The following is a 15,836-nucleotide window of genomic DNA, read 5'->3' as shown; positions in this document are numbered from 1 at the left end:
GCCGTCGCCTGCAAGGTCTGAGACCAGAATTTGGCCTTTTACAAGGACCCCTGCTGCCGACAGCCACCCCTGCTCAAGAAATGGCGTTTTCAAGGAGCCCTACGCAGGTAACGGTGCAGAATCTTCGGATTCCCGAACTATTTCACGGCCGCCCGAACGAAGATGCGGAAGACTGGCTTGAGGAGTTTGAACGGGTAGCGAAGTCGAACCACTGGAGCCCCGACGAGAAGCTCTTTCACGTATACTTTGCCCTTGAAGACGGTGCGAAGACGTGGTTCATAAACCGCGAGGCAACTCTGACAACATGGGACGAGTTTTGCCGTCGGTTACGCGATACCTTCGGCAACACAGACCGACGTGAAAACGCACAACGCCTTCTTGAGTCACGCATCCAACAGCTACATGAAGGCGTCGCCATGTTTGCCGAGGATATGGTGCGTTTGTTCCACCGCGCTGACCCCAACATGTCCGAGGCTAAGAAGCTAAGTCATCTCATGAGGGGCGTCAGAGAACAGCTGTTTGTTGGTCTCGTGCGCAATCCGCCGACAACAGTCGACGAGTTTATCAGGGAAGCCACCGCAATAGAGCGGGCGCTGCAGCAACGGTACCATCAATGCGATCGCCGAGCCACCGGCGCACCTGCAGGTGCCGCAGCACTCACTGCGACCGATGAGTGCTCTCTACGCTTACTCATTCGGCAGATCGTGCGCGAGGAGATTGCAAAGGAGAACGCGAGGTGCACATCGCCGTCGCAAGCGCCGCAGCAGCAGGAGTTCACGGTTGCCTCCGTCGCTGAAGTCGTCCGCCAGGAACTTCGGCAAGCGTTTGCCTCTCCCGAGCAATACCCTGATGCGTCGTACCAGCCCAACGCATATACCTACGGTGACGCTGTACGTCGTCCATTGGCTCCAGAACTATCGTACCAGCCGGACGCATACAGCTATGCAGACGCTGTTCGTCGACCGTTGCCCATGCCCGCGCCGCAGTACCGCCAACCGCCACCTGTTGCAGCCTGGGCCCAGCAGGATCCCATAAGGCGACCTCAACTGCGTAAGACGGATATATGGCGCACTCCGGATCGTCGGCCACTGTGCTACAATTGTGGAGAGCCAGGGCACATTTACCGTTTTTGCCCCCATCGTCCAGCTGGGTACCGCGGAAGTGCACCTGCCGCTACGCGCCGACAGTTTTGTGAAAGCCGCGCCCCCATCGACGACGACCTGGCTGGCCGGCAGGAGAGCTCCGCTACCTTACGGACGCGCTCACCATCCCCGGCTCGTTTTGCCTCACCGAGCCGCCGTAGTTTTGCTGACGCCGTTAGAGGTCGGTCTCCCAGCCCACGGCGGGGAAACTGAAAGCAGCGACCTCTGGGGGGAAGGTTGCAGGTCCTCGAATTGCCGAAAATCCCCCATTGTTGCCGAAACATGAGAACGACGAAGAAGATTACGCCGAGAAAACTGTGACTGCCGACCTCACCGTGACAATTGATGGGCTTGAAGTGACGGCCTTAGTCGACACTGGCGCAGACTTTTCTATTATAAGTGAGCGACTGGCAGGCGAACTCAAGAAAGTCAGAACGGAATGGACGGGCCCTTATATTCGAAATGCTGGAGGCCAGGTAATGACGCCTTCAGGCAAATGTACAGCAAGACTCACGATCGGGAATAGAGCTTTTGTAGCCTCGTTCGTGATCCTACCGGAGTGTTGCAAACCTCTGATACTAGGAATGGACTTCTTAAGGGAGTACGGCGCCGTTGTCAACATACGTGAAGGCGTGATAACATTTGCCTCTGACAATCCCGTGACCTCGGACGCAGACCAAGATCCCAGGGCGTTACGTGTGGTAGACGAAGACGTCTGCGTGCCGCCGCTGTCATGTAGTCTTGTTTCCGTCAGTTGCAGCGTGCAGTGTAATGAAGACGCCATAGCCGAACGTGTAACTGCCCTTCTCTTCCGTCAAGGTGTTGCCATCGCTCGCGGCATCGTCAGCTTAGTTGATGGCCGTACGGAGGTGCTACTTACCAATTTTACGAACGAGCGCCGGCACATTGGTAAAGGCACTGCTGTGGCATACCTCGAGGAACTCGACTACTCTTACGACTGCCTTGCTATGCAAGGGGAAGCAACGGCTCGTACAGCACCGCAGGCACCAGATGTCGACATCGGCCCAAGGTTAACGCCCACTGAAAGATGTCGTCTTATGGAACTTCTTGGCCGGTTCAAGGACTGCTTTTCCTCGACGTCACGAGTGGGTCAAACGCCGCTGACTAAACACCGTATAATCACGGAAGAGACAGCAAGACCCATCCGACAGAACCCATATCGCGTCGCTCAGAAAGAACGTGAGGTCATACAGCAGCAGGTCAAGAAGATGCTAGAGGATGATGTGATCCAACCATCAAAAAGCCCCTGGGCATCACCGGTGGTACTCGTGAAAAAGAAAGATGGCAGCTTGCGTTTCTGCATTGATTATCGTAAGCTCAACAACGTTACGAAGAAAGATGTTTATCCGCTGCCACGGATCGACGACTCTTTGGACAGGCTACGGCATGCGCGCTACTTCTCGTCAATGGACCTTAAAAGTGGATACTGGCAAATAGAAGTAGATGAGCGTGACCGAGAAAAGACCGCATTCGTGACGCCTGACGGGCTTTATGAATTCAAAGTCCTCCCTTTCGGTTTATGCTCGGCCCCGGCCACATTTCAAAGGCTCATGGATACCGTTCTATCCGGTCTGAAATGGAAAACGTGTCTTGTGTACCTTGACGACGTGATTGTTTTTTCGGCCACGTTTGAAGAACATCTAAAACGGCTGCTGTCTGTCCTTCAAGCCATACGGTCCGCAGGACTCACATTGAAACCAGAAAAATGCCACTTCGGCTTCGAAGAACTTCAGTTCCTGGGGCATGTGGTCAGTCAGGAAGGTGTTAAGCCTGACCCAGATAAAACTGCAGCCGTCGCAAAGTTCGCAAGGCCTGTAGATAAGAAGGCGGTCCGACGTTTCCTGGGTCTTTGCGCCTATTACCGGCGATTTATAGCGGACTTTGCGCACATCGCCTCTCCACTCACCCGCCTCACAAGGGAAGATGTTGCGTTTGTATGGGGCGAAGAGCAAGAAGCGTCGTTCAACGAGTTGCGGCATCGTCTACAAACTCCGCCCGTACTCGCTCACTTCGATGAGGATGCACCAACAGCCATCCATACAGACGCCAGCAATGTGGGCCTCGGCGCTGTTCTTGTTCAGTGCCAAGATGGTGCGGAGAGAGTAGTTGCCTACGCTAGTAGAACCTTGTCCCGTGCTGAGTCCAACTACTCAACAACTGAGAAGGAGTGCCTGGCTGTCGTTTGGGCAGTTGCAAAGTTTCGCCCGTATTTATATGGCCGCGCGTTCCAAGTGGTAAGCGACCACCACTCCCTGTGTTGGTTGACCAACATGAAAGACCCGTCTGGACGTTTGGCACGCTGGAGCTTACGGCTTCAAGAGTACGACATGACCGTAGTCTACAAGTCGGGAAGGCAGCACTTAGATGCCGATTGCCTGTCAAGATCACCGATTAAACCACCGAGCCCAGAGGATGATGAATGCGCAGGCTTTTTAGGAGTTGTCGATGCGGCTGTCATCTCCCGGCAACAGCAAGACGATCCGGAGCTCAACTCACTAATCGACTTCTTGAATGGACGAGCCACGAATGCGCCGAGAGTGTTTTCGAGAAATTTATCAGCATTCTGCTTGCGTAATGGAATTCTCTATAAGAAGAATTTCTCATCAACAGGCAAAAGCTATCTGCTGGTAGTTCCGGAAATCCTCCGCAAAGAAATTTTGCAAGCCTGTCATGACGAAGCCACGTCGGGCCACCTCGGTTTCACAAGAACATTGACACGTATCAAAGAAAAATACTACTGGCCAAGAATAGCAGTGGAGGTGAAACATTACGTCCGAACATGCATTGACTGTCAGCGGCGCAAGGTACCACCGGTCAAACCCGCTGGCCTATTACATCCCGTTCCAGTACCGGAAACTCCGTTCGCTCAAATTGGCATGGACCTTTTGGGCCCATTTCCAACATCGGACAGCGGCAACAAATGGGTTATAGTGGCGACGGACTACCTCACCCGATACGCCGAGACCAAGGCGATTCCGAGCGGCACTGCAGCTGAAGCGGCCCGGTTCTTCATTGAGAACATCGTGCTGAGACATGGTGCTCCCGCGGTCGTGATAACAGACAAAGGTACCGCGTTTACAGCCGAGCTGTTGCGCACTGTGCTTACGCTCAGTGGTACAGCGCATAGGAAGACGACAGCTTATCACCCCCAAACAAATGGACTTACGGAACGATTGAACAAGACTATCGCCGACATGCTTTGCATGTACGTCGACGTGGAACACAAGAATTGGGACAGGATTTTGCCGTACGTCACATTCGCGTATAATACGGCACGCCAGGAAACAACGAAAATGACACCGTTTGCACTAATTCACGGCAGAGACGTAACTACGATGCTTGATGCTATGCTGCCTCATGACTGTGATTCAGAGACGGACGCCGCAGATTTCACTGAGCGCGCCGAGGAAGCAAGACAGCTTGCCCGCGTCAGAATAACTAGCCAGCAAGCACTTGACGCTCAACGGTACAATCTCCGCCATCGATTCGTCACCTTTAAGCCCGGGGAAAGAGTCTGGGTTTGGTTCCCTGTACGACGGCGAGGCCTCTCGGAAAAACTTCTGCGCCGTTACTTCGGACCCTACAAGGTTCTGCGCCGCCTTAGCGACGTCACGTACGAAGTCGTCGCTGACGGCTCTTCTTGTTCAAAGCGCCGCCAGCATCTGCCTGAGACAGTGCACGTGGTAGGCATGAAGCCGTACTTTTCTGAGTGATGTGACCGCCCACTCGCTAACTGCACATCGACTGCTACTTCGTGAGCATCGAGACGATGCTCGCTCTGGAGGGAGGGTAATGCCGCGTCCATATTTGTGTCTGACTATACGCTGGCGAAGACAAGGAAGACAACCGGTGCGCTCGAGAGGCGCAGCGAAAAGGACTGAGAAAGAAGACGTTCTTGGCGGCTGCAAGCCTTCAGCGCTATCTTGGAGTACGACACGCCGTACGCCTTTCTGAATAAAGCCCCTGTGTTTTATAACCCGCGACAATATACGTTTATACGCTAGTTCCTATTAGGTGTCAATCCGTTATATCACATTCTGGCAGTTTCATTCGTTCATGTCATTCCTTCTGCATTTGTTTTACAAGGAGTTTCGTTTTAGAGAATACATGTTTTTATTATAAACGTCCTATGACAGTAATGCTCCTGTCGTATTTGCAAACGAACTCCACGTCAAGGCGGAAGCACTTTCCCGCAATTAAAATGACACTGATGCTACTAATTACCAAGAAATTTTTGAATTAACTTTTTAATTATTCACTTCAGGGCAGGAGTTTATAAAAGATCGTTGTAGTGCGTGCCATTTGATGGCATGCCCATTTATAAAAAACCACCAAAGTAGCGCGTAATTAGAGATATTAGGCATCGAATTTTAAGGCCGATACCGAAACTGACTGCGCCCGGCGCGCAAAACTTCTGAACACTCTGTTGCGTCAGGCCGCAACAACACGTGACAAGGAAGCGAAAAAAGTTTCAATGAAGGCGGGCCCCGCTGTATCTTTTAGTAACAAGCAGCAAGTCATCTCAGTTGTGCTAGTGAATCGCCTTGCCTTTGCTTGTGGATTAGGTGTTTAACTGTTTCTTTCGGGCAGTGCGAAAAAAAACAACGAAAAACAACGCGAGATCTTTTATTTTCCCGAGAAGCATAAAATTCAGGGGCAGCCGCTGCGGCGCTTCGTCTTGCAGACAGGCGATAGTTTTTCGCGCCTGTTTAAGAAAGAACCAGATAAGCACCACAGATACCGCACCGAAAGAATAAGCTGTCTGCTCGTGTATCTCAGAATGCTTGTCGATTTTCCTGAAGAGATTCTGCTTCAGCGCACCTTGATTTAAGTTTCGTCACTTCCTTGTCGCGAGTAGTTCCGGTCTGACGTAACGGACTGGTGGCGTTTCCTGCGCACCGGGCGCGGTCAGTTTCGGTATCGGCCTTAACATTCGATGACTGATATCTCTGATTAGGTGCAGCTTTCCTGATCAAAAAAATGGTTGTGTCATAAATTGGTACGCACTACAATTTTCTAATATAAACGACTGCCCACGTGTCAATAATTAAAAAGTTGATTAACGAGTTTTCGACAGTTACTCACATCAATATCATTTTAGCTGCAGTAAAGTATTTCCGCCTCGATAAACAGTTCATGTGCGAAAGCAAAGTAGCGTGACTGTCATAGATTTTTTAAAAGAAATCTTCATTATCTAAAAAAACAAAAAACACCCTGCATACACTCTAAAGACAAAGTGAGTAAAAAAAAAATTGGCCGCGTATCTGCGTGCTTCGCTGCAAATGTCGTCTAAAGACGATAGAAGAGGCGCTGCGTGAGATATGGACGCCATCTGGCAATACGTCGGGAAACATGAGTGCTGTGTTGCGGGCTGGTAGTCCCGGCGCAGCGGCAGGTGAAGACCGGCGGTGACCAACGCGACCGGTGGGGACGCCGGCCAGCCCGAACACGCTGTTTGGCGCGATGCGCCGAAAGAGAAGAAACGTCCGCACTCAACGAGTACTCTCCAGAAACTCTCTTACTTACACGTCGCCTGGGTAAAACAGGAATGCCAGAGCGGCGCCCCCTGTCATTTGTACAATGCAATACTGAACCGAAACCGAAACACAACATGAGCTTGCGCAGAGGGCACGGAGGAAGACAAGTTTCAGCGCAGTCGCAGTTTCAGCGCACCTTAAGAAACTAGGTTTGTAACATTGTAGGGCCAGAAGGACCGTCACGACGAAAACCTGCCTCCTCAGTCGTATTCGCCTGGAACGTTGGTGTGGCTTCGCGTTCCCTCCTCCGCTCCTGGCCTTTCCACAAAGCTACTGCCTAAGTAAAAAGGCCCCTATCATTTGTACAATGCAATACTGAACCGAAACCGAAACACAACATGAGCTTGCGCAGAGGGCACGGAGGAAGACAAGTTTCAGCGCAGTCGCATTTTCAGCGCACCTTAAGAAACTAGGGTTGTAACATTGTAGGGCCCGAAGGACCGTCACGACGAAAACCTGCCTCCTCAGTCGTATTCGCCTGGAACGTTGGTGTGGCTTCGCCTTCCCTCCTCCGCTCCTGGCCTTTCCAAAAAGCTACTGCCTAAGTAAAAAGGCCCCTACCGCGTCCTACGTCAAGCATTCCCAGTTAACTATATGATTGAGCCTGTTCAATCATCTACAGACCGCCGTCGTCGCGGCCGCGAGACTGTTCACGTCGATCGACTGAAGCCGCATTATGACCCACCAGTTGTACCTGTTCCTTAGGTCGCCAGGATGGCTCCTTTTCCGCGGGGGAGTGATTTGTAACATGGTAGGGCGCAGACAAGAACGCCTGCGAAAGAAGAAGACGAAGACGGTTGTTGCTGGCGCTCGCGCTCGCTCGGCTTGGACCGCTGATCGCTTCAGCTGTGGCAATCTTTTAATAAACGCGTTACTGTCTCAACGTTAAACGCATACCATCAAGGTCTTTAATATTGCGTATCTATGTATTTTCTATTAAAGGAACACACCACCTAATACTTACCTAATGACGTTACGCCTGAGATATGCGTAATGTTTACTTTTTGATCGACAACGTTCACAAGTATGAACAACCGTACCAGTTCAAGATGGGTGGGCGGTAAGCAAGTGGTTAAACTTTGGCCGGTTGGCTGAATCGGGTGACGTGCCGACAAACAGAAAGACAGAAAGACAGACCAAAATTCCTGCGTTTAAGTTCCCCAAGAAAGACTATCGTCTTTAAAAGGGTGTTTGTCTCACAACGATAACCGTCATCCTATCTTGCGTGCTTTTCGTTGCTTTATCACTGCATGCGCGGTACTTCCAGGTCAGGAACGGCATGCGCGTTATCAGCGTGACATAGCATTCGTGACAGGAAAGCGTCATTTTCAACAAAGTAAACGCAAGCGAGCCAGATGACGATTGTTGTCGAGGGAGACGCCCTTTCTGCTCGATCTTTCCTTAGAGCGTATGCTCAGTTTCTTTGTGCTATGCCATCACTTTAGTTTATTAGCACAGCGTGACTGAGACTGTCGTCCCCAGTGGGAGAACCAAATGAAGCGTTATTGAGTTTTGCCTTCAATGTCTAAGTGCAACTATGTGCAATCAAATAACACTAAATCCAATTCAGTCAAGTTTGCCAAGTCCCGTGGGATGTTTCATGTACGCTGCGTGTCATTCACCAAGGCTACATAATTCCATTTCACATCATATCCATCTGGCATGTCATGCAGCACATGCCGCCAGTGTAAGAAACCTCCCTGTAGTTTGTCGAAAGAGCTCCCCTCCGGCGACATTTTTTTCTTTTGCATGCAGTACTTGTTTACCTTCTGAAGCTCTTCAAGAAGCGCAGGCGCAGCGCTGTCCATGTCCTTGGAGTGGAATGCTACACCAAGGCTGTCCACTTCACGGACGAACACATTCTCTGCTCTCAATACCGCGACGAAGTCGGCCACGGCCTCCGCACGACCGGATACGGTTACCGAATCCTCAGCATTGTGGCACGCAGGGTGCACGTCACAGGGGCAACGTTTTGTTGCTTCGTCCCATGTCATCCCTGGGAAAAATGCACTGCCGATTACACGTCGTCACTGCTTGAGAACGCACATGAAGTTTCGTTTTCGGCCCTGTCTTACTTTGTGATTACAAAGGCTGCGAGAATAGCGAAGTGCGGGAGCAGATATATTTGTATATCTGTCGAGAAATGCGCTGAGTAATACGTGGGTGATTCCACGAGAGATCGAACATGCCTGTCCAGTCGCAATTTTTGTTTTGCCTGGGTTTATTACATGTTATGTGGGCAAATTCAAAGTGCACGGAACTGAAAATTTTATTTCGAAGAAACGCTACCAGCGCGCAAAAAAAAAAAAAATATTTGAAGGTGGCGGCGCGGGCCTCCTGTTCTTGCTTACTGCGATTTTTCCCGATTTCACGGCCGAATTTAACGCGAACTATAAATGATGCGTCGAAATTCTTTTTTGTTGGTGTTAATACACATTACTGTGAATTACATGCATGCTTTTTTTATGCCGTCCTCAAAAAGAAGAAAATGTGAAAAAACGGCAAACACGGCCGAAATCAAAAAAGGGTCCTAAGTTTGAGGCGTCTTGGCGCCTTTGCTATTTCAAACAGAAACTTGAACACAAAGTCAACTATAGAAAAGAGCCTTTGCAACACTAATACGGAAGATAATTTTCCTACGGGCAGCGCGAAAAAAGAAACAAATAGTTAAAGAAGTGAGTTTTTTCAAAAAAGTACATTTTCAAAAAATCAAAAAAAAAAAAATCCGGTCTCAATTTTGACGACAATTTTTTATCGAAGAGCGCTTATGCCAGTGAACACACTGTTTTAATATTATATGTCATCATTTGATTTGTTTGAAGTACATCGCCCGATGCTTGTTACTTGTTACTATGACAAAGGCGATGTACTTGTTACTTTGACAAAGTTAGTGAAAATATACAGTGCCGAATCAACGAAAGTCGTAGTTTCTTTCTTCATTCCTTATATATATATATATATATATATATATATATATATATATATATATATACAGGACAACAGAGCAGTGTTCCTTAACATTATGCAAAAATTACCGTCAATTTTAGAAAGTAAAGCCACATATAACCTGTTCTTCATCTGCGCATTCCATCTGCAAACTTCAGAGTCTCAGTTTGGCGCTGTAAATACGATCAGTATGAAGGACCTGCTTTGACACTAGTACCTTAATTTCTCACTTATTAAACAAACATGTGGCTGACAAAGCAAGGTACTTCGCAGAAGTCTTCAGAATAAGCCGAGTGCCAATTTTTTTACTGTAAGAGACCTCTACTTTAATGTCCTTCAGAAGAACCAAGTTCAGTCGGTTAAATATTTTGGAAACCACATTGAGCTGGCTGTGTGTATAAGTTTGTGAATGACTACAAATTTATATACTAGGTGTCGTTCCTTGCCCTCCTACTTTTCCCAGCTTATGTTGGGGGTGGACGGAAGAGCCGTGAAGTGGATCTCTACTCCTCCATTCCGGTTCCTCCAAGTAAATATGACTACGTAAACCGCACAAGCTGGAGAGAGAGGGAGAAATAACTTTATTTATATCATCTTAAGGGAAAGGGGCTGCGAGATGAAGGCGAGGGATCCTACTCGCGGAGGCACAAGCTGACATTTTCTTTGAAAACTTGTGGGCAATTATAACGTTAAAGTACCCCGCATCGCTTCCTTCCGTGTAGGTCGTTAGTTGTTAATGATTACTCGAAATTTTATGTGTCATGCTCACAGCAACTACTAGTACTACGACGCGAGAAATCACGCGTAAGTGATAAACCGCGTAATGACCACTCACGCACGACTATGTAAAAAAACTGAATATAATATTTCCAATAAGGCATACTGATGGTCATTGGTTTTTCCTTATTCGTGAAAAATCTTCGGTGTGCCTTGTTACGCGACATCAAAAGTCTGCGAAAGCTCGCGGCGTTAAAATGAAGTATGCAAAGTAAACAGCGCATTATTACGCAGAACAGTAGCTAAACTTTGTTTGGAACAGCCAGGCAGTGTCTCACTCTGAACGCAATGACAACCCGCAGCGGTGCTCAAGTGTTTATAGTGCTCGACTACTGACCCGCAGGTCGCGTGATCGAATCCCAGCCGCGGCGGCCCCGTTATTGCAGGAGGCGAAAATGCTTAAGGCCCGTGTATTAGATTTAGGTGCACGTTAAAGAACTCCAGGTTGTCGAAATTTTCGGAGCCCTCCACTACAGCGTCGCTCATAACCATGCCTTGGTTTTGGGACGTTAAACCCTATCAATTATTGAACGCAATGAAAGAAAGCTGCCGGCTTATACATTGGCAGCGGCCAGTGGCGCAGCCAGGGTGTGGGGCACCGGGCCCGTGCCCCCGCCCCCCTCCCCGAATTTTTTTTCGCCATTGCATACCGAGCACAAAATAACACTCGACAACATCTTCAGCCTGCCCGTCCCTCACTTCAGATCAAGGGGGTGCCAATATTTCTGCCTACGCCCCTGGTAGCGGCTACTTAGAGGAGCTGCCGAGATGGATTCATATACGTATTGCCACGTGCGTTTCTCATTATCACTTTCGCTGTATTTGGTTTTCGCCCACAAAGACTGTCAGCAACGCTCAGCGCGAACCGCGCCTCATGGTTTGAGAAGCTTCGCGATCATTGTAGATCGTTTTGTTAAGATTGCGCGCAAGACGCGCACACTCGATCTTATTCTACAATTTGCGCTACAGCCAGCGATAACGCTGGAATATTCGACGGCACATGTGTAAATGCCGACGCGCTTCACCGCTTGTGAGTTGATCGACGGTCGACGCTCTGTTCGCCGCTATCAGTGTATTGCTGTAGCTTGACTTTCAGGTTCCCGCCCACAAGTTCGGCCAAATTAAGAGTTTCATCTCTGACGTGCAGACTGCTGCCTTCGTCGAGGTCACGACCACGCGTGTAATACATTCTTTCAGTGGTAGTATAGGGATGTTCAGCTGTTTTTTAAATGCGAATGCATTTCTTAGTCGTGGGTTGACCTGCGTCCCTGGCCGGCGTGTGCACAGGTGTTATCTCTCCGCTCGCGCTCCTCCTCGCCCCTAGCAACAGCTGCGCCGCGCCTAGCAACCGGAGCAGGTGGTGAGCGGCGGAGGGTAAGGGAGAGGAGTTGCGCGCGGGCGTGTGATGGCGCTCGCATCGCGGAGCAGCGGAGGGTAAGGGAGAGGAAGAGTGTACCCGGTGAGGGCGCTCGCATCGCGGAGCTCGCTCGGCGGAGAGAGAGCTCGGGCGCTCCTCCTCTCCGCGCTCGGACATATATATATATCACGCAGGGAGCGCGCGCTTTGGTGTCTTGATAGCGATGGAAGTCGGTGAAGTCGAATCTCTCGCGGCAACGATATCACTAGGACGAAGTGTAACACAATGCAACTCGAGCATTACGCCTCTTTGTGCACACTCTCGTCTCTCTTCATTAATTAATCACACACTCATCGGGGGCACCCAAATGCATTCGCATTTCCTCACGCTCCCCTTCGGGAATGTGCGGCTTTTGTTTGGGTACACAACTCTCTGTGAACTCCTCCTTGTTGAGAGAGAGGTAGAGAGGGAACTAATCATTATTAGGTACATGTACAATCTTTTTAAGGTTGGCATTCTTCTTAGTCCAAAAAACTGTGGACCCTGACAATCTCCCCAGTCAGGTAGATCATGTTCAGAGGCACACTTTAAAGCTGAGCTTCTCAATGTGCCAGAGTGCTCTACTTTATTTATAAGCCGCTGAGATCGCTGCAGCCTACGATATGATAAGCAAGGTGAAGCAGGTGATAGGGAGACTAAATCGGGAACCTTTTGTAGCAGCCCTGGCCCGACACAACTAAAATATTCGAGATTTCCGCGTTCTCATGAAGCTACAGCAGCTTGGATATGGAGCAGCGGCGATACTATCCGTTTTCAAAGAAAGAAACTAAATTTCCTATAAGAGGAAGAGCGGTAGATCGGGCTATAAATTGTTTACTGGTTGCCGTCCCTATTCGCGTCGCCGATTAAGTACATTTCAGACAAGGCAGAACAAAACAAACTCATGACAGGTTGCTCTGTTACAAAGCCCCTGCTGAGCGGTGGCCTTCTCTGCAATGCTCTAGCGCAAGGCGCGAAAGCGTCGCATGGCAGCCCGCTCCGCAGAGAACCTACAGTGCGTGGTCATGAGACACGGCGGACAGTCTTCACAGCAGGATCGTAGGACAAATAAATTTTATTATATAATTGTATGATTGCTGCGTTCAAGTAAAACTCTGGGTCACTTGTTAGCCAGTCTTCAGCCGACAATGACCGCGGTAGAAAGTGGGGGGGGGGGGGTGCTCTTCTTAGTTGGGGGAGGTTAGCGCCCTCCTCTCATAAACGAAAAATGCTCTCATAAACAAAAAAATTATAAAACAAAAATATATTAAGAGCTGGACGGCTGGTGCGAATGCTAACAGCGCGCTGCCTGACAAGCAAGCGCTAACTCCGCGAGTGGGAATCTGCTATGCAAGAGCAACGTAGAGGGCGGCACGTTCGAAAAGAGCGTGCGAGGGAGAACAAACCAAGAGGAAACTAGAGCGGAGGATTTGCTTGTTGCTACATTCCGAAGTTTAAGGGGTTTTAAATGGGTACTGACACAAAATTTCGCGGCCGAGATAGCCTGCCGGATCGATTCCCGTGAACATGCGCACATCATCTGCAGATTATTAACAGCGAACATAGCGTGGAAAGTAGTGTACATGAATTTTGAAGCTTGCGTGCGCGATCGAGCACCGCTCCCTCAAAAGTGCGGTAACCTACTTGCCTCACGTCACCCCGCTGCAGTCAATAGAACAAGTTATGATTACGTCATAGCCGCCATTTTTTTTGCCCTGTTTGCTTCAGCAGACTACTACGCGGCGCATGCTCGCGAGCCCGTGGCCGCGGCCGCGGCGCCCACGTTGAAAGTTTTGCGTTTGGTGACACTGCTGTCCCGTTTCCTGTTCGAACGGACTTCTTGATGCGTACCGTACGGTACGCATCAAGAAGTCCGTACGGTACGCATCAAGAAGAAATGATGTGCCGTGTTAGCAGGCCCCAAGCAACACATTGTAGCGAAAAAGAAAAAAAATGCCAGGCCTGCGCTGAAACCGCAGCACAGTCACAGCGAAAGCTGGACGAGCGGCGTTTCTAGAGCCCGTTAAGCTCTCTTGGGGCTACAATACAAGTACACTAGAAAGGTACCCACTACGCCATAAATCACAATTTTTGTGAAGTTAGGAAGCACCTACTAAGCTATTATTCGTCATTCTGCGGAGAAGCGAGGCACCAGCTACACGTCTGTAAGGCATTATGTGCACTTTGTTGACGCGATGACTGATGACGATGAAGAATTATGGCTCAGCACTTTGTAATGGGTTGGAATCTTTAAACGGCCCACCAGTTGTGTTATTTGCATTGGGTGACGCCCGATCGCTATTTCCCTCTCCCGTCATGCTGTATAACATACGTTGACGTGGGAGAGAGACGGGGGGGGGGCGTAGAACTTTACTGAGACCCCGAGGAAATGGATCATGCGCTTATGGGCTTCCTTGGCAACCAATACAAGTGCACTTGCGAGGAACCCACTACGCTATAAATCATTGTAATTTTACTGAGACCCCGAGGAAGTGGATCATGCGCTTATGGGCTTCCTTGGCAACCAATTCAAGTGCACTTGCGAGGAACCCACTACGCTATAAATCATTGTAATTTTACTGAGACCCCGAGGAAGTGGATCATGCGCTTATGGGCTTCCTTGGCAACCAATTAGGGGTGTGCGAATATTCGAAAGTTTCGAATATTCGTCGAATATTACATTCGTAATATTCGTATTCGATTCGAAAATCGTGTATTCGAAAAATTTCGAATATTCGATAACTTCGAATATGCGATTCGGTTATCATGCATAAAATAACTCGTCTTCCACATTTCTACTGCGTTCGTATAGCGAAAAACGTCGCCGAGAGGAGCGACACATCGTAAGTACACGGAGGCACGATATCTGCCTGCGACGAGCGCCCCAATACGTATGATTTACTGTTGATGCATCTCCGACGTGCAGCGCTGTTGGCGATCATGTAACCGTGCATTTTCAATACTATGCGGCCGTAACGGGCCGCACTACCACTCGTTCACTATGCGGGACCACATCTGAAGAAAGACAGTGACCCATGTGTCTGGTGGCGGACTGTAGGCACCTGCAGATACCCCAGTCTGGCAAAGCTTTGCCCCATGTACCTCCCTATACCAGCCACTTCTGTTCCAAGCGAGCGTGCCTTTTCAGTGGCAGGGGGTGGGGGGTTGTCTCTGTTAGAAGGGAGCGCCTGCTGCCTGACCATGTGGAGCAACTCATATTTCTTGATGATAACATCTAGTCATTACTTTCATTGTGCCGTGATATTTGCTTGCGTTGTGATGTGCATTGTGCTAGCCTGGACATTGTGTTCTGGAGAGAGCAGTGTATGTTTTGCTGCCAGTCAGGCTGTTAATGTTTTTTTTTTTTTTTACAAATAGCTACATATTAAATAAAGTATTGTTACTGTGGAGGCATTTTTCCTTCGATATTCGATATTCGATTCGATATTCGCAGGTGGATATTCGTATTCGATTCGTATTCGAAAAATTTGATATTCGCACACCCCTACAACCAATTCAAGTGCACTTGCGAGGAACCCACTACGCTATAAATCATTGTAATTTAACTGGGACCCCGAGGAAGTGGATCATGCGCTTATGGGCTTCCTTGGCAACCAATTCAAGTGCACTTGCGAGGAAACCACTACGCTATAAATCATTGTAGTTTTTGAGAAGTAGGGCAGCGGGCACTGTGCCATTTTTCGTCATTCTACGGAGAGCGTTGGTACCTGCTAAACCCATGTGAGGCATTTTGCGCACTTTGTTGACGCTGTGCCTGATGACGATGAAGAATTATGGCAGAGTCCTTTGTAATGGGTTGGAAGCATTCAAAAACCTACTCGTTGCGCAATTCGCATTGTGTGACGCCTGGTTACAGAATTCGCATTGTGCGACGCTTGGTGCTTATTTTACTCTTCTACCACGCTATATTACATATGCTAATGTGGTTCCTTCCCGACATGAAGCCCGTATAGGACCTTTTTGCAAAGCAGTATTAAGCACCGGCATGGCTCAGAG

The 15,836-nt window shown here is 49.2% G+C and overlaps 1 protein-coding gene across 1 annotated transcript in view; it reads right to left on the bottom strand.

The window, feature by feature from the left end:
* LOC119391817 (fatty acid synthase) overlaps window positions 1–15,836 on the bottom strand; it is a 168,891-nt gene that overhangs the window by 85,680 nt on the left and 67,375 nt on the right. Inside the window, exon 9 of the mRNA XM_037659466.2 lies at window positions 8,467–8,696. Coding sequence (XP_037515394.1) covers window positions 8,467–8,696 — 230 coding nt within the window. The remainder of the gene's footprint in view (window positions 1–8,466; window positions 8,697–15,836) is intronic.

The sequence above is a fragment of the Rhipicephalus sanguineus genome, chromosome 4, assembly GCF_013339695.2.
Source record: "Rhipicephalus sanguineus isolate Rsan-2018 chromosome 4, BIME_Rsan_1.4, whole genome shotgun sequence".
NCBI lineage: Eukaryota > Metazoa > Arthropoda > Arachnida > Ixodida > Ixodidae > Rhipicephalus > Rhipicephalus sanguineus.
The sequence above is the reverse complement of the archived record's forward strand: the minus strand, read 5'-3'. Positions and strand labels throughout refer to the sequence as shown.